The 16,527-nt window shown below is 37.8% G+C and overlaps 1 protein-coding gene across 5 annotated transcripts; it reads left to right on the forward strand.

Annotated features, from left to right (window-relative positions):
- Window positions 1–5,126: 5,126 nt before the first annotated feature.
- Window positions 5,127–15,950, forward strand: LOC122407725 (uncharacterized protein YbjS). 5 transcript variants are annotated; one of them, XM_043414118.1, is made up of 11 exons: window positions 5,127–5,371; window positions 5,444–5,653; window positions 5,827–5,973; window positions 6,077–6,107; window positions 6,307–6,655; window positions 7,222–10,617; window positions 10,947–11,120; window positions 11,314–11,670; window positions 12,510–12,778; window positions 13,015–13,233; window positions 13,324–15,950. In XM_043414118.1, the coding sequence occupies exons 6-11, from the start codon at window positions 10,566–10,568 to the stop codon at window positions 13,375–13,377; spliced, it is 1,125 nt and encodes a 374-aa protein (XP_043270053.1). In that variant the 5' UTR covers window positions 5,127–5,371; window positions 5,444–5,653; window positions 5,827–5,973; window positions 6,077–6,107; window positions 6,307–6,655; window positions 7,222–10,565; the 3' UTR covers window positions 13,378–15,950. The 5 variants fall into 5 exon arrangements, with proteins under 5 accessions (XP_043270053.1, XP_043270051.1, XP_043270055.1 ...); XM_043414116.1 differs by lacking the exon at window positions 6,077–6,107; XM_043414120.1 differs by lacking the exon at window positions 6,077–6,107 and having other exon boundaries at window positions 6,307–6,582.
- Window positions 15,951–16,527: the final 577 nt, after the last annotated feature.

Raw genomic sequence — 16,527 nt, forward strand, 5'->3', positions numbered from 1 at the left:
ATAACCAAAAAACAAAAAAAACTCCCAAACAAACCCAAACAAACCCAAACAAACCCAAACAAACCCAAACAAACCCAAACAAACCCAAACAAACCCAAACAAAACCCAAACAAACCCAAACAAACCCAAACAAACCCAAACCAAACCCAAACAAACCCAAACAAACCCAAACAAACCCAAACAAACCAAACCCAAACAAACCCAAAAAAAAAAACAAAAAACCCCAAACAAATCCCAAACAAACCCAAACAAACCCAAAACAACCCAAACAAACCCAAACAAACCCAAACAAACCCAAACAAACCCAAACAAACCCAAACAAACCCAAACAAACCCAAACAAACCCAAACAAACCCAAACAAACCCAAACAAACCCAAACAAACCCAAACAAACCCAAACAAACCCAAACAAACCCAAACAAACCCAAACAAACCCAAACAAACCCAAACAAACCCAAACAAACCCAAACAAACCCAAACAAACCCAAACAAACCCAAACAAACCCAAACAAACCCAAACAAACCCAAACAAACCCAAACAAACCCAAACAAACCCAAACAAACCCAAACAAACCCAAACAAACCCAAACAAACCCAAACAAACCCAAACAAACCCAAACAAACCCAAACAAACCCAAACAAACCCAAACAAACCCAAACAAACCCAAACAAACCCAAACAAACCCAAACAAACCCAAACAAACCCAAACAAACCCAAACAAACCCAAACAAACCCAAACAAACCCAAACAAACCCAAACAAACCCAAACAAACCCAAACAAACCCAAACAAACCCAAACAAACCCAAACAAACCCAAACAAACCCAAACAAACCCAAACAAACCCAAACAAACCCAAACAAACCCAAACAAACCCAAACAAACCCAAACAAACCCAAACAAACCCAAACAAACCCAAACAAACCCAAACAAACCCAAACAAACCCAAACAAACCCAAACAAACCCAAACAAACCCAAACAAACCCAAACAAACCCAAACAAACCCAAACAAACCCAAACAAACCCAAACAAACCCAAACAAACCCAAACAAACCCAAACAAACCCAAACAAACCCAAACAAACCCAAACAAACCCAAACAAACCCAAACAAACCCAAACAAACCCAAACAAACCCAAACAAACCCAAACAAACCCAAACAAACCCAAACAAACCCAAACAAACCCAAACAAACCCAAACAAACCCAAACAAACCCAAACAAACCCAAACAAACCCAAACAAACCCAAACAAACCCAAACAAACCCAAACAAACCCAAACAAACCCAAACAAACCCAAACAAACCCAAACAAACCCAAACAAACCCAAACAAACCCAAACAAACCCAAACAAACCCAAACAAACCCAAACAAACCCAAACAAACCCAAACAAACCCAAACAAACCCAAACAAACCCAAACAAACCCAAACAAACCCAAACAAACCCAAACAAACCCAAACAAACCCAAACAAACCCAAACAAACCCAAACAAACCCAAACAAACCCAAACAAACCCAAACAAACCCAAACAAACCCAAACAAACCCAAACAAACCCAAACAAACCCAAACAAACCCAAACAAACCCAAACAAACCCAAACAAACCCAAACAAACCCAAACAAACCCAAACAAACCCAAACAAACCCAAACAAACCCAAACAAACCCAAACAAACCCAAACAAACCCAAACAAACCCAAACAAACCCAAACAAACCCAAACAAACAAACCCAAACAAACCCAAACAAACCCAAACAAACCCAAACAAACCCAAACAAACCCAAACAAACAAACCCAAACAAACCCAAACAAACCCAAACAAACAAACCCAAACAAACCCAAACAAACCCAAACAAACCCAAACAAACCCAAACAAACCCAAAACAAACCCAAACATTTGGCATTTTCGTCTGCTGCACTTTCGTTTGGGTTTGGTGTTTAGGTTTGTTTGGTTTGTTTGGGTTTGTTTGGGTTTGGCATTTTCGTCTGCTGCACTTTCGTTTGGGTTTGGTGTTTGGGTTTGTTTGGGTTTGGCGTTTTCGTCTGCTGCACTTTTGTTTGGGTTTAATGTTTGGGTTTGACGTTTTCGTCTGCTGTTTGGGTTTGTTTGAGTTTGTTTGGGTTTGGCGTTTGGGTTTGTTTGGGTTTGGCGTTTTCGTCTGCTGCACTTTTGTTTGGGTTTGGTGTTTGGGTTTGGCATTTTCGTCTGCTGCACTTTCGTTTGGGTTTGGTGTTTGGGTTTGGCGTTTTCGTCTGCTGCACTTTTGTTTGGGTTTGGCGTTTGGGTTTGTTTGGGTTTAGCGTTTTCGTCTGCTGCACTTTTGTTTGGGTTTGTTTGGGTTTGGCGTTTTCGGTGCTGCACTTTTGTTTGGGTTTGACGTTTTCGTCTGCTGTTTGGGTTTGTTTGGGTTTGGCGTTTGGGTTTGTTTGGGTTTGGCGTTTTCGTCTGCTGCACTTTTGTTTGGGTTTGGTGTTTGGGTTTGTTTGGGTTTGGCATTTTCGTCTGCTGCACTTTTGTTTGGGTTTGGTGTTTGGGTTTGTTTGGGTTTGGCATTTTCGTCTGCTGCACTTTCGTTTGGGTTTGGTGTTTGGGTTTGGCGTTTTCGTCTGCTGCACTTTTGTTTGGGTTTGGTGTTTGGGTTTGGCGTTTTCGTCTGCTGCACTTTTGTTTGGGTTTGTTTGGGTTTTGTTTGGGTTTGGCGTTTTCGTCTGCTGCACTTTTGTTTGGGTTTGTTTGGGTTTGGTGTTTGGGTTTGGCGTTTTCGTCTGCTGCACTTTTGTTTGGGTTTGTTTGGGTTTGTTTGAGTTTGGCGTTTTCGTCTGCTGCACTTTTGTTTGGGTTTGTTTGGGTTTGGTGTTTGGGTTTGGCGTTTTCGTCTGCTGCACTTTTGTTTGGGTTTATTTGGGTTTGGTGTTTGGGTTTGTTTGGGTTTGGCATTTTCGTCTGCTGCACTTTTGTTTGGGTTTGGTGTTTGGGTTTGTTTGGGTTTGGCATTTTCGTCTGCTGCACTTCGTTTGGGTTTGATGTTTGGGTTTGTTTGGGTTTGGCGTTTTCGTCTGCTGCACTTTTGTTTGGGTTTGTTTGGGTTTGGTGTTTGGGTTTGGCGTTTTCGTCTGCTGCACTTTTGTTTGGGTTTGTTTGGGTTTGGCGTTTTCGTCTGCTGCACTTTTGTTTGGGTTTGTTTGGGTTTGGCGTTTTCGTCTGCTGCACTTTTGTTTGGGTTTGTTTGGGTTTGGTGTTTGGGTTTGGCGTTTTCGTCTGCTGCACTTTTGTTTGGGTTTATTTGGGTTTGGTGTTTGGGTTTGGCGTTTTCGTCTGCTGCACTTTTGTTTGGGTTTGTTTGGGTTTGGTGTTTGGGTTTGGCGTTTTCGTCTGCTGCACTTTTGTTTGGGTTTGTTTGGGTTTGGCGTTTTCGTCTGCTGCACTTTTGTTTGGGTTTGTTTGGGTTTGGCGTTTTCGTCTGCTGCACTTTTGTTTGGGTTTGTTTGGGTTTGTTTGAGTTTGGCGTTTTCGTCTGCTGCACTTTTGTTTGGGTTTGTTTGGGTTTGGTGTTTGGGTTTGGCGTTTTCGTCTGCTGCACTTTTGTTTGGGTTTATTTGGGTTTGGTGTTTGGGTTTGGCGTTTTCGTCTGCTGCTCTTTTGTTTGGGTTTGTTTGGGTTTGGCGTTTGGGTTTGGCGTTTTCGTCTGCTGCACTTTTGTTTGGGTTTGTTTGGGTTTGGCGTTTTCGTCTGCTGCACTTTTGTTTGGGTTTGTTTGGGTTTGGTGTTTAGGTTTGGCGTTTTCGTCTGCTGCACTTTTGTTTGGGTTTGTTTGGGTTTGGCGGTCTTCTCTGCTGCACTTTTCTTTGTTTTGCTTTGGGTTTGGGTTTATCGTTCTCGTCTGCTGCACTTTCTCGTCATAGCATTTTTCTTGTCATTTCCACGGCAATTTCCGCAATTTTTTTCGCCATGCTTCATCTCTAATCCGTGTCTGTTTTTTGTTTGGATTTTCGTTATAGGGATGGTGCGGTAGACTACCGCGCCACTAGTGATGAAAAATGAAGGCTTTGGGGGGTCTCTTATCATTATTGTATTATTATCTATATATATTACATTATTATGATTATATTTCCATCAAAATTGAAAGTGCTACCCCCAAAAACTTATAATTTATGACATTAGAGGCGCCACGAGTACTTTCGACCTGCCCTCTATCGAATCTGCACCATCCCTATACCGTTTGGTTTATTCCGTGTCATATTTTTGCCGGCAACGACGACGGGGTGGTGCGGTTATTTTTTATCATATGCAATTATTTATACTGCAATGTGGCGATGAAAAAATATCATTACAATCCTTCCATCTTTGCGAGAGCGATATCGCATGAATAAATTAAGTAAACGCATCGCTGGAGAACAAACGTACGTAAACGAGATACCCAACACCTCTTACTTATTTCCCGCTACCATGCGGATCGTGGCAATTCGCTCGATGATTGGCTCGAGCGGCTCGAGGGGAAATACCTCGTAAAGGCGGATCCACAACTAAAATGACCATGGTGACATCTCGCCTCACCGTCCGGTACTAGACCGTGACGTTAGTAAGCCCTAGCGTAGCGATTCTTCCGCCATTTTAGGACAACCTTCAAGTTCTGTATATAGTTAGAGGAATAAAACAACAATTGTTATTTATTTTTATTATTGCTATATCTTGGAAATTATTCTCCCAATTTTTTGCCGTTATTATTATAACGTTTGAAAAATTATTTTATTTAAATTAAATTTAAAAGGATTGGGCGTATAGTTGGCGGAAAGTAACTTACAATTTGTTTATTTTTTACAAAATCAACCGGAAATCATTTGGGAAATGTATGTGTATAATGTTGAATAATTTACAAAGTGATTGTTTCATCATAATAACGCGAAAGTTGAATCAATGGTTTTTCGGGTATACCCAGCAGCTGACTGACCCATCTGATCACATCTTCCAAATTCAATGTTTGTGCATGTATACGTGCATGTTGTTTTATTCCGTTAACTCTGTTGAGAAAGTGAGTTTAAAGAACTCGTATCTCCCGCGCCTGCATGTGCTGCCCTATATGGGGGGAAAGACAGTTTTGAGCTGTCGACGAGAGGAGCGTGTGTGTGGACGGTTGAGAGGGGGGGAAGGTCAGTCTTCCGGAAAACGTGTCGAGCGTAGTAACGTCGATTTCTTTTGTATTAAATAAAGTTATCTTTCTTCATCGCTTATCATCAACGTGTACCGTGTACTAATTGATCCACTAAAACCATTCCTGCTCATCCTGAATAATCCAACAAACTCTACAGAACTGTGGCGCGTCCATGTTCTTCGAATCCCGGTGACTTATTTACGATGTCCGTTAGGCGAGAAATGTATTTTTAATACATAGTCCCGGATAATCTGTTTGTTCCGGTCAATTATTAAGATTCGCGTTTTATTCACAGGTGAATCAGTCAAGTGACTCTTATAAACATTCGGAAGGCTTGTGATTTTTACGATCTTTATGGAGGTGAAAAATTTGCCACTCTCTTGGATCTCGGAGCTCGTCCAACTTATTTACATGGAGAATGGGTGGACAGTTTTTTGAGACAAAAAAACAGTCAACTTATTCAACTCGAGTATCCTCTAAATCGTGCGGATCCAACAACCTAAAGGTGCGTAGTTTCATCGACATGTCAAACAAGACGAAAGTTTGATGCTCGCGAGCGAGGAAAAAACTGATAGTTTTTTATTCATGATATGAAACGATCTCGGCTTCGAAAGCATTCTATCACTGTTTTGAATATCTCATGAACGTCGATTTGCTCAATTGACCGTCTCATTGCAGATGGAAAGATCAGTAGGTTTTCAACATCTGAAATATAACTTTGGTGCGGGAGCTTGAGAAATTTGATAGTTTGAGCAATCTGCGATGGAGCACGTACTACAAAATAAATCCCATGGTTTAAATAAGCAGGAGTGTTGCACATTTACGGTGAGTTTATCAGTCATGATACAAATATTCATATTAAATAAGTACAGAATCAATCCGTACACATTTTCAAGCTAATTCATGCATTTATCATTTTTATATGCAGCCTCCTAATCGAGTCCTCAAAGTTATTAACGGTTGTAACGAAAAATCTAATTAATTATTCTTATTTATTAATTATTCTTAACGTAATCAGAACTAGAACATGGCAAATACTTTGAGATGGGAAGATGTTTAATGTGGAGCAATAAGAAAAGCAGCGTTAGCACAGTAAATTCAACAAGAAAGCAATGAGCAGCTCCGTAACCAAGGTTAAAACTGTTGACTCAATTTCAGACAATCGTTTCGTGCTATGCGAATCAACGTTAGTGGCGTAGAGATGAGTCGAGTGAAGCAATTGCGCAAAGAAAATGGTTCCTCCAACGGTTGACTCTGCTGGAACGTTGCAGTGACTGACAACGAGGCAACAGTTGCACCTACGAAAGGAAACACTCGTATTGGGAACAAATTGAATCTCTGCAACAGTTCGAATGTCGTCGTTGCGTCTCGAGAAAATAGGGGTCCTTAGAATGGAGAATCGAGCAAAGAATCATCGTAACAACATCTTGCCATGTAAGATAGTGCAAATCGGCTTTTTCATTGGTGGATGTTTACATAAAACAGCATTAACAGCAATCTATTCATGGTGAGTTTTGATATAAAAAATTACACTTTCGTTAAATGCAAATCGCCTTCAAATATTTGCCAATATTGTGCTGCTTCATGATTTTTGAAATGGTAAAAAAAGATGGATTTTATTAAAAGAGATGCTAAATTTGATGTAACTGTAATTGTCGGTAATTCTTGCTCGTTTTTTCCACACTATTTTCACTTGTTTGAAGAAACGCAGTCTCCGCCGCAACTCTACATCCTTGAAAAATCTCTACAACTGTGGTCTTTGAAAAATAGATGTGTCACAGTTGGCAGTTTCAGTTAATTACAAAAAAGTAAGGGGAAAAAATTAAAAAATTGTCTCAAAACACATAAACTAAATGATTGCTCCTGAGCTTTGCAATTCAACAAAATCACATGCCAATTTTACCCCCACCAGTGCGAATCGTTTTATTCAGAGAAAGTATAGTCTCGGCGAGAGCCTCGGGTCAGCAGAGACGACAGGGCTGACAATGTACTTATCCCGAGACTCTACCGAGTCTCTTGATTATTAGTGATTTTCCTATTTTGCTCTTCAATATATTTTCTTCTGTTATACAGTGTTATTATCAAAACATGGAGTCGAAATGGAATCTGTAGGAAGACAGGGAACGCTGGTTTCTTACGCTGTACGTTTTGCTCTTTCTTCATCTGGACGTGACCGACCTTCGTGATACATCGCTCTATTGACGACAACTCTAAAGAAGCAATCCAATTGTATTTCAAACGAACATAACCACTTCTGGTCGTTCCAAGCGCTTTTTTTCATTGACCTCTTGCTCTCTCGTCATTCAGTTCATATTTTTTTATTCTTGCGAGATATTTTTTTACTTGTTTTGTTATTTTTCTCGAGCACTTGTATTGATATTTGTTGTTCTCAACTATAACGAACGCTGTCTCATTTTTGCGAAAAAGCTTTTTTACGATATCTTTCTAGCTCGAAAGTATTTTATCAGAGGCATGCTTTTGTAGAGTTTTTTTTTTTATAATTACTCCATCAGTTAGCTCTCTTATTTCCGCGATCACATGAGTGCACATATTTTGTGCATATGTACAATTGTACCATGGCCAAGCATATCATCTACTAAACTAGGGTGTTATCTTTTCAAACGTGTGTGAAACTCTCTATACTGCGTTATCGTACTATAATTTTTTATATTATGTATGTTCGCAAATTTTGTCAGAATTTGATTAATGTCCTAGTGCAGACCAACAGCACTACTTTATTTCATCTCGTGAAATTTTTCTGTCACTATTTCCACTTATTTCGACGGTACAACAACAGCGGTGTGCAAACAATTAAAGAAAAATATATGATGCCTGTTTTAAAAGAAAAATCGAGGTTTTGGTTTAATTGTCAAAGCCAAAAGTGAATACGTACTGAATTAGAGATAAGATAAACGCGTCGAACCTAAATAAAAAATATATGAAAAATTCGAAATTCTTTCGATAAAGATATGCTCAATTATTCAGAACTCGTTCATTCGCCGCCATTCCGTGTCGATATTTGGAAAGATAATATGTAGCGGTGGGATGAATTTCGATTAAAACATGTTTTTTAAGGCTGTTATTAGTGTGTATACGAGAACATTTTCCGTTCACAGTGTTGTCATTGTTCTGGTACGTATCTTTATAACGCATCGCTAGAAAACTGCTTACATATTGAGTATAATGAAAACGACAATAGTAAAATAATTTCAACGAGGTCGCAAAATAATTATCACGATGTGGTGGTATACCGGAGTAATACCATTCGCAAAAATTACGTCAACGGAGCAATGAAGATCTTGAAATTTTGAAACTTTTGTAATTATCAAAAATCTGCAGAGACTCGGCACGCGAAATGTTATGTTAACGATAGCAATAATAGTCAATCAAAATTTCACATAAAAAATTTGATAAAAAACAGTATCCGTTTATTATGATTTTCCTTCTTTTTTACTGCCTGCATGTTGAGTGACGCACCGTGCATGTTAATCACTTGCCGTGATAGTCAAATGCTAATATAAATACCTGTGACCTGCTGCAGACCATTCATAAATGTTTTTCCATCTCTTTCAAATACATACATAGTTAAGTACATTAAGAGGATGGATCAGTCGGTATATCGCAACCGTGAGTGCGAGAGAGATAACTGCAAATTTCGAAATCTAAATTCTTTGAAACAGAAAATTCCAAGTGAGGTTAGTCGACTGATCCATACTCTTGATTCGAGAAAAAAATTATTCAGTCAAGAGAACAAGTGTAATAGAGGAACCTCGTGCAAATCACTAATTGACAGTGTGGCGGACATGAAACTTTTATCGGTATATATCGTTTCAATTATTTCTATATCCATTATTTGTTGCATCCTATCAGTGATATACGTCAAACTTTGACATGAGCAAATAATTTCTTTTTGCTATATTTCCGCTAACCCTTCGGTGATCGATTTTCCGGTCTCTGGGACCATGCTCTCGAGGTATCTAGAATTTGTGTTCTGCACAAGTCTGTGAGGATAATCGAATTCCTTGCGAGACACAGGAAAAAGGAAGAAATTCGTAATTGCATATCAAGTTTTCAGCTTCAAAATGGTAATGAGGAATAAACTTCGACGATGGACGACGCTAAGTCGACGGTAAATGACCTCGTACGGTGGGTTCAAAACATCGAGTTCACGAAAATTAAAAAATTTTCGAAAATCGAAAAATCGACATTCCACGATGGATTTGAAACATGTTTCACGCGATTCTGGATCGGATGAATCAAAGTTGTAATGAACGATAAAAAAAAAATTCCAAGGTTCGAAAATTTCACGACGACGACGACGATGGACGACGATGACGACGACGGTGGTAAAAGTAACGACTTACGAATTTAACAACGTTCATAACCATGTGAATGAGATGCGAAAGACGTGGATTTCTCTCAAAATTTTGCAAATCACGGTAGTAAATACTGCTGAGTTGAGCAATTTCCTGAAGCTTGCGAAGCTCGATTTCTCTCTCCTCCGTTTCATATGCTCCACTTTTTTATTTTCTCCTTTTCTTAGCATTTTTCTTGTCATTTCCACGGCAGTTTCCGAAATTTTTTTCGTCATGCGCGTCATCTCTATCCGTGGTTGTTTTTTGTTTGGATTTTCGTTATATCGTTTCGTTTTTATTTTCGTGTCATACTCTCATTTTTGTTGCCCGCGGCGACGACGGGGTGGACGGCGGGCGGGGTGGTGCGGTTGTGTTTTGTCATACGCAATTATTTATACTACTGCAATGTGGCGATGAAAAAATTTCATTACAATCATTCCATCTTTGCGAGAACGATATCAGATGAATAAATTAAGAGTAAACGCATCGCTAGAGAAAAAACGTACGTAAACGAGACACCGAACACGCTTCTTATTTCCCGCCGCTACCATGCGGATCGTGGCAATTCGCTCGATGATTGGCTCGAGCGGCTCGAGGGGAAATATCGAGTAAAGGCGGATCCACAACTAAAATTACCATGGCGACATCTCGCCTTACCGTCCGCGGCGATGTATATTCTCACGGCGAGTGACACATGCCCTCAGTGGGAGATAGCCATTTAGCCATTCAGGCTAGTGTCTCACGGACGATGCAGAAGTGAGCCTAGCCAAAAAGGAGAAGAAGAAGAAGAAGAAGAACAACATCGCACGAGCATGACAGTTTGGGAATTCGTGCACCGTTTATTAATCAATTGAATTTCTTATCTTACGCTCGTGAAATTCTGTGATGTTGCTCGTCGTCTCCAAAGTCTTTTTAATTGTACATTCCTTCTGATGTGCGAGTAAAGGATTCCTCCGAAATTAAAAACAACGTGGATTGCTTATCGGTTTTTTTTTAATGTAAAAAACTACGAGAGAGCCACGATAGTGAAACAAAAGTTTGGTCTTTAAATGATAATACATTATGGCAACTACCACGACGAACGGCAGGAAGCCTAGCGTCATCGTTCTAGGGGGTGATTCTAAATTAATAATTTTATCGAATTTACGCTTTTTGTTAATTTATGAGGCTGAAGTTGAGACTGTAAAGTTTCGATATTGAATCAGTTTTAGAAAAAAATTATTTTCAAATTTAAAAATTTCATTGTGCCGAGAGTTCTGTCATTATATGTTATCCGATAATGATAATGAAATTTTTTATCTTTAAAAAATTCAAAAATATTTCGTTCGTTATGATACTTCAAGCAACGCATAGATAAATCTCAACTGTCCGTATCCTCTTTGATATAGTCAACTCGGCTTGATAAATATTGGCGTAGAGGATAATTTTCATATTTTTACACAGGATGTGGCTTTGTGGGACGACACCTTGTGGCTTATCTTGTGGAAAATCAGCTGGTATCGTCACTGCGAGTCGTTGACAAAGTTCCTCCGCAAACTGCTTGGCTTAATAAAAATCTTCAGAATATATTTGACAATCCTATCGTTGATTTTAGAAGCGCTAATCTTATCAATCCAGGTATGAAAAATTTATGTATTTTGTAGGACATTTTGCTGCAATTTTTTTTGAATTTTTAGAGATTTATAACAACCTGGCAAATCCTCAAATTTATATGAAATCGAATTATGATCAGAAAAACATATACCATTCTCGGTAGCGCCCCATTATTTTGTTCACCCTGTTATTGATTGCATAAAAATCTTTGTTGTAGTATCGTGCCAAAACGCTTTTGCCGGCGATACTCGGCTAGATTATGTATTCAACTGTGCTGGAGAAACTAAGAGCGGCCAGACAGATCCTGTTTACAAGGAAGGTATTTACAAGTTAAGCATCAACTGTGCTCAACATGCTGCTAAAATTGGGGTTGAACGTTATGTTGAAATTTCATCGGGAAATTTGAGCTCATCTGAAAAAGCTCCGCACAAAGAAGAGGACTCATGCGACCCCTGGACTTTTGTGGCAAAATACAAACTCCAAGTGGAGCATGATTTGAAAAATATTCCGGGCCTTAAGTACACAATATTAAGACCCGCCATAATTTATGGTCCAGGAGATCGCAATGGTTTGGGTAAGGACGAGCAGGGTTTTTTTTTTTTTTTTTTTTTTATTTTATTTTAATTTCAAATCTACAAATGGCGACCACTTGAACATAACAAGTCAGGGGAAATGACCCAATCTCGAGTATAAATACGCTGCCCGTCTTGACTTGGTTTTGCCAAAATTTTTCTATCAAATTTAATATCTATAGCAAGATTAATAAGTCTCTGCATCTAGAACCGATCGAGATATTCATTTGAAATATTACATGCTTTTAATAAATAAGCCGATCTGCTACCAAGAATAATTGGCAAGAGACTTGAAAACTTTTTCACTACCAATTGGTATTTGAAATATTGATATTTCTTTCCACCGTTGAGGTTTGTTTGTTAAAAAAATTTGACTATTCTTTCTCATGTGTATCTTCAAAATCGTGGAAATTTTCTTTATTCGTTTTCATAGCAAATATAGTTAGTTACTCTACATTAAACAGATATTCCACTCGAAACGACGCAAGAATAATAATATTAAGAAATACGAGAAAGGATTGATTATCAGGAAATATTTTCTATCTAACATTATTCTGTGATTGAAGCCGAACAATGAATTTTATGATCGATTCGAATGTTTCCGAAGAATCATCAAGCGATCATTACAATTTCTCAACGGTTTTCAGTTTTTGACGACTCGTTGTTACCAGAAACACGCCGAAGAATTTTGTCAATTGTTTTCAAATAATTCTGAAAAAAGGTTTCTTCGTCGATACCGATGCGCATTATAGTTTTACTATTTTTTTGAATCACTCCAGTATTCGAAAGGTATAAAAATAATTTTTATAGTTATGATAAAACTATTTTTATATATCCAAAGCTCCACGTTTGGTTGTTGGTGCTGTTTACAAGCATCTTGGTGAAATGATGAAATTGTTATGGGGAGCGGATCTTCACATGAATACCGTTCACGTGAGGGATGTTGCTCGTGCAATGTGGCATGTCGCTGAGCGGGAGGACACGTTAGGCCAAATTTACAATCTCGTTGACGAGGGAGATTCGACCCAAGGTTCTATAAGCGCCTCGGTCTCGGAGCTCTTCAACATCAATCACGATTACTGGGGAACAACACTGTCTACTTTCGCAAAGGTTTTAGCAAAGATCATTCAATTTTATTTCTTAAAATCGCATACCTGAATGAACGATTCGGCAACAACTGTTTGGGGTTTTACCAAGGGAATGTCACTTTTGGTCAGAATATGTTCGCACTAGCATTTGTCGATTTTTATGCTTGAGACCGTTTGTATCCAACGACGCATCTAGGGAACCACCGCGTTTCGAGCAATATTTTGTATAAGCAAAATTGGCGCATCTGTCTTCAACAGGCTGACATGAGTTCTGTGGTAGAAGAAGTGAACGACAAGCATATGGGTCCATGGGCAGAAGCATGCAGCCAGGACGGAGTCGAAAATAGTCCGTTGTCGCCTTACATCGACCAGGAACTTCTTTATAATAAACACTTATACTTGTTTCCGGACAAATTACCAAGCAAAACGGGATTTACTTACTCGTATCCAAAACTTACCAAGGAGGCGCTCAAAGAGGTCAGTAAAACGAAAGTCGAATAAATGAAGAATAAAGTTTTATACCAAAGTGATTCAATATTTTTCACTCTATTGATATATTTGTTTCAGGTCCTCGATGATTATGCAACTATGAAAATATTTCCACATTCCTTAGTGCTCTGAGAAACTTGAATTGCCTATTAACGATCAAGCAATAACTAAAACAACGAAGATTCGAGAGATCCTCTAGTATTTTAACGAGAAGATCTTTTCACCTTGTGCCTAAATCATGTTATTTAATCCGAGTCGATTTTTTTCAATCTACTCCTTCGCATACCTACGCAATCACAAGGATCCTCCTATAAGGGTTCGACGATTCAAACTTGGGCAGGCGGGATCGTATTTCAATTCGAAAAGTTTAAAATCACTTATTTATCGGTAACTAGTTTACTAATAACTATTTCACGTCCTCACAACTATCGAAATTTATCCACATCGATATTTATCAGAAGCCAATCGAGCGAATTAGAAATTCAAATGGACTCGGTAATTCTCGTATTAAAACATAATCGTTATGGCAAAAGCTGAAATGAATAGATCGAATCTGGTAGGATATCAAAAACAAGTATTTGTAAAGAAAGGCCCACGATTTTTCAGTCTCAAGAGAGACAATTTAAAAAAAAGGGTGGATATTAGATTTTTCGCTCAAACGTTTGGCTCTTCCTCAGCTGACGAGTTAAGCCTTATCTGCTTTTCGTGCCAAAACTGATTAAAATCGATTACGCTTTTATGAGTATTGTTGCGCGAATGCCATATAGAGGGGAAAAAAAAATCCCCGAGGTTACAGTCTCGATAAATCATTTGAAATATCATTTTATTATGCCATGTAAATGCGATAAAATAGCATCGATTTGCAATTCCGAGGTGAATCCTTATTGTCAGATTTTTCTAATTAAGAAAAAAAAATTAAACTGCTGTAAGGAAAAAAAAAATGATGGAATGAAAGAAATTTAAACAGCGAATTCTTATACGGATGGAAAGTTTGTCAGTTTTCTCGGTCGTAGGGATCTCTTACGAACGAAACAAAATAGGTAATCGCACAATGAAAGATTTGAGTTACTGGCGAATCGATTGCGATGTTGAATTTTTATATTCTTATCTAGTTTAATTTTTAGCGTTCAGTATGGAGTATTGAATAGAGATAATTGAAAAATATTTTTTCGTTATCAAGGAATACTTTCGCCGCTTAATATCCGCTGTGACTACATCAGGACCAGTTTACTCGTTTATTATTATTATTATTATTATTATTAATATTAATCGTTTAACTTTGGGCATCCAGTATATAAACTTATATAATTGAGCACTTCTCTCCATAGGCCTGCTCGCCGTAATTAATGTGATAAGACACACGCAAACGCACGGGGTAACCGAACTGTACTTAATTCCTTTAACGTTTTCTTTTTCATATACTTGTTGTTCCATATCGAACGTCGAGAATGCGGGTACATTCACGAGTAAGAACCTGGACGCTAGTCAAAAATCGGCTAATCCGAGAACGAAGGGCTGTGTGACACACGTTACAAAATTTGATGCCCGAAATTGCAGTCTCGTTTCGTTAATCAAGTTTAACATGATGCAATAAAAAAAAGAAAATCTTTCCGTTTACCGTGAAATGAAAAACGAAAAGCTCGTACAACCGGTGAATCGATGATATAACTAAAAAAAATCGATTAGCATAGATAGAACAAGTGGTATTTTAGAGAATTTTTATTTTGCATGCACATAAAAAATTCAGCAAGAGTTTTTAGTATGAGATATTATATATATAATTATGGGGATGAGGGTAAAGAATTTTTAGAATTTTTTCTAGCAGGTTATAAATTTTTCTAAAGTGATATTACGTGAAACCACTTCGTACTCGATTTTACAATTTGCATTCCATGGAAGAAATGGAAACGTATGACGAACTATATGACGTATGACGAGCCTGAATTAGATTTTTGCCGGAGTACATTTGGTGGAGCTGCTGGACCAAGTCAACTACTCAGAACATTTTTCAATATTTTTTCTATTTGCAATATAGTTTTTCTGTGCATAACGATATTCGACAAATCCAACTTTCAGAAGTTCATTTTTACAACAATTTTCGAGTCTCTATTTATTATATCGTTTATAAATGCAACAAGAACCGGTAAAATTTCTGCCAAGATGTACTTTATTTGGGGTGTACATTGGAGAATGCGTAAAACAAAGGAGAAATTCAAGACGCATCGATGTGAGGTTGTCTGAACTGGAAATATATATATATATATGTATAGAAAAAGAAAAGTTTAATGAGAAACCCCGGTACTCTCGTGAAAGGGTACGGAGAAATCGGTACTTGATAGTAGTAAAAGCCTGGTCCGCTTTTTTTATCCGCGTCCTCAAATTCTCAAATTTCAAAAGCATATTAAATTGATTACAAAAGCATTAATTTAGAAGAATTAAGTACAAATGGTATGACGACGAAAACCAAGGTTCACTCATAATAATATTAAAAAATTGTTAAAAAAAAACAATACAAACTCTCGCGGTAAAAACTACTCGCGGGGTAGAGGGCTCTCTTGAAAAGAAATGGTCCTTGCTGCCCGACGCGCGTTCGCGATAAAGAATTATTCTCCGTTTGGCGAGCGACGCAAAGATACGATTTTTCATGTATACTCTCGCAGATATTTTGATAATAAAGCAAAGACAATGCTCTTTCTGAAAAATAATCAAGCTGCCCGTTAATCATTTCGCTAGATTTAGAAAAGATTTTTATTTGAAAATAAAAATAAACGAAGGATTGCTTACACTGCCTTAATTTTATTCAATCGTACAACAACGACACCGTGTGTTTTCAGAAGGGTCAACAATATTATTAAACATTTTCGTGTACCGTTTTAATTCATTTTCTTTTTCTTCTGTTTTCCAATTTTTTAATACTTTTTAAACAATAAGATTATAATTTTATGTAATTAATTACATGTAATATATTAAAATATATACTTTCAATATTCTTTTTTCTTGTTTTTGTTTTTTCTGTTTTTATCATTTTACGCTTCCGCAGATAATATAATGTATGTACAATCGTGTGGGTAAAAGATATTTACAAAGTAACTGCACCCTAATGAACGGTCGGTGATCCTCAAACTATAGGTTTCTCTCGTTTCATCTTTCTCATCTTCATCTTTGTCTTCGTCTTTTTCTTGTTTCGGTATAAAATAATAATGGATAAAAAAAATATATGTATATATAATATATAAATTAAAAACGGTCAGCTGGTTCGGTAATGGTTGTTCAGTTTGTTTC

The sequence above is a fragment of the Venturia canescens genome, chromosome 3 (genome assembly GCF_019457755.1).
Source record: "Venturia canescens isolate UGA chromosome 3, ASM1945775v1, whole genome shotgun sequence".
Lineage (NCBI taxonomy): Eukaryota > Metazoa > Arthropoda > Insecta > Hymenoptera > Ichneumonidae > Venturia > Venturia canescens.

Bases quoted from the DNA above. Each gene is read 5' to 3' on its own strand.
- LOC122407725 (XM_043414118.1), top strand. From the start codon at position 10,566: ATGGCAACTACCACGACGAACGGCAGGAAGCCTAGCGTCATCGTTCTA. The intron at 11,121-11,313 runs GTATGAAAAATT...TCTTTGTTGTAG, and splicing joins CGCTAATCTTATCAATCCAG to TATCGTGCCAAAACGCTTTT. The intron at 11,671-12,509 runs GTAAGGACGAGC...ATATATCCAAAG, and splicing joins AGGAGATCGCAATGGTTTGG to CTCCACGTTTGGTTGTTGGT.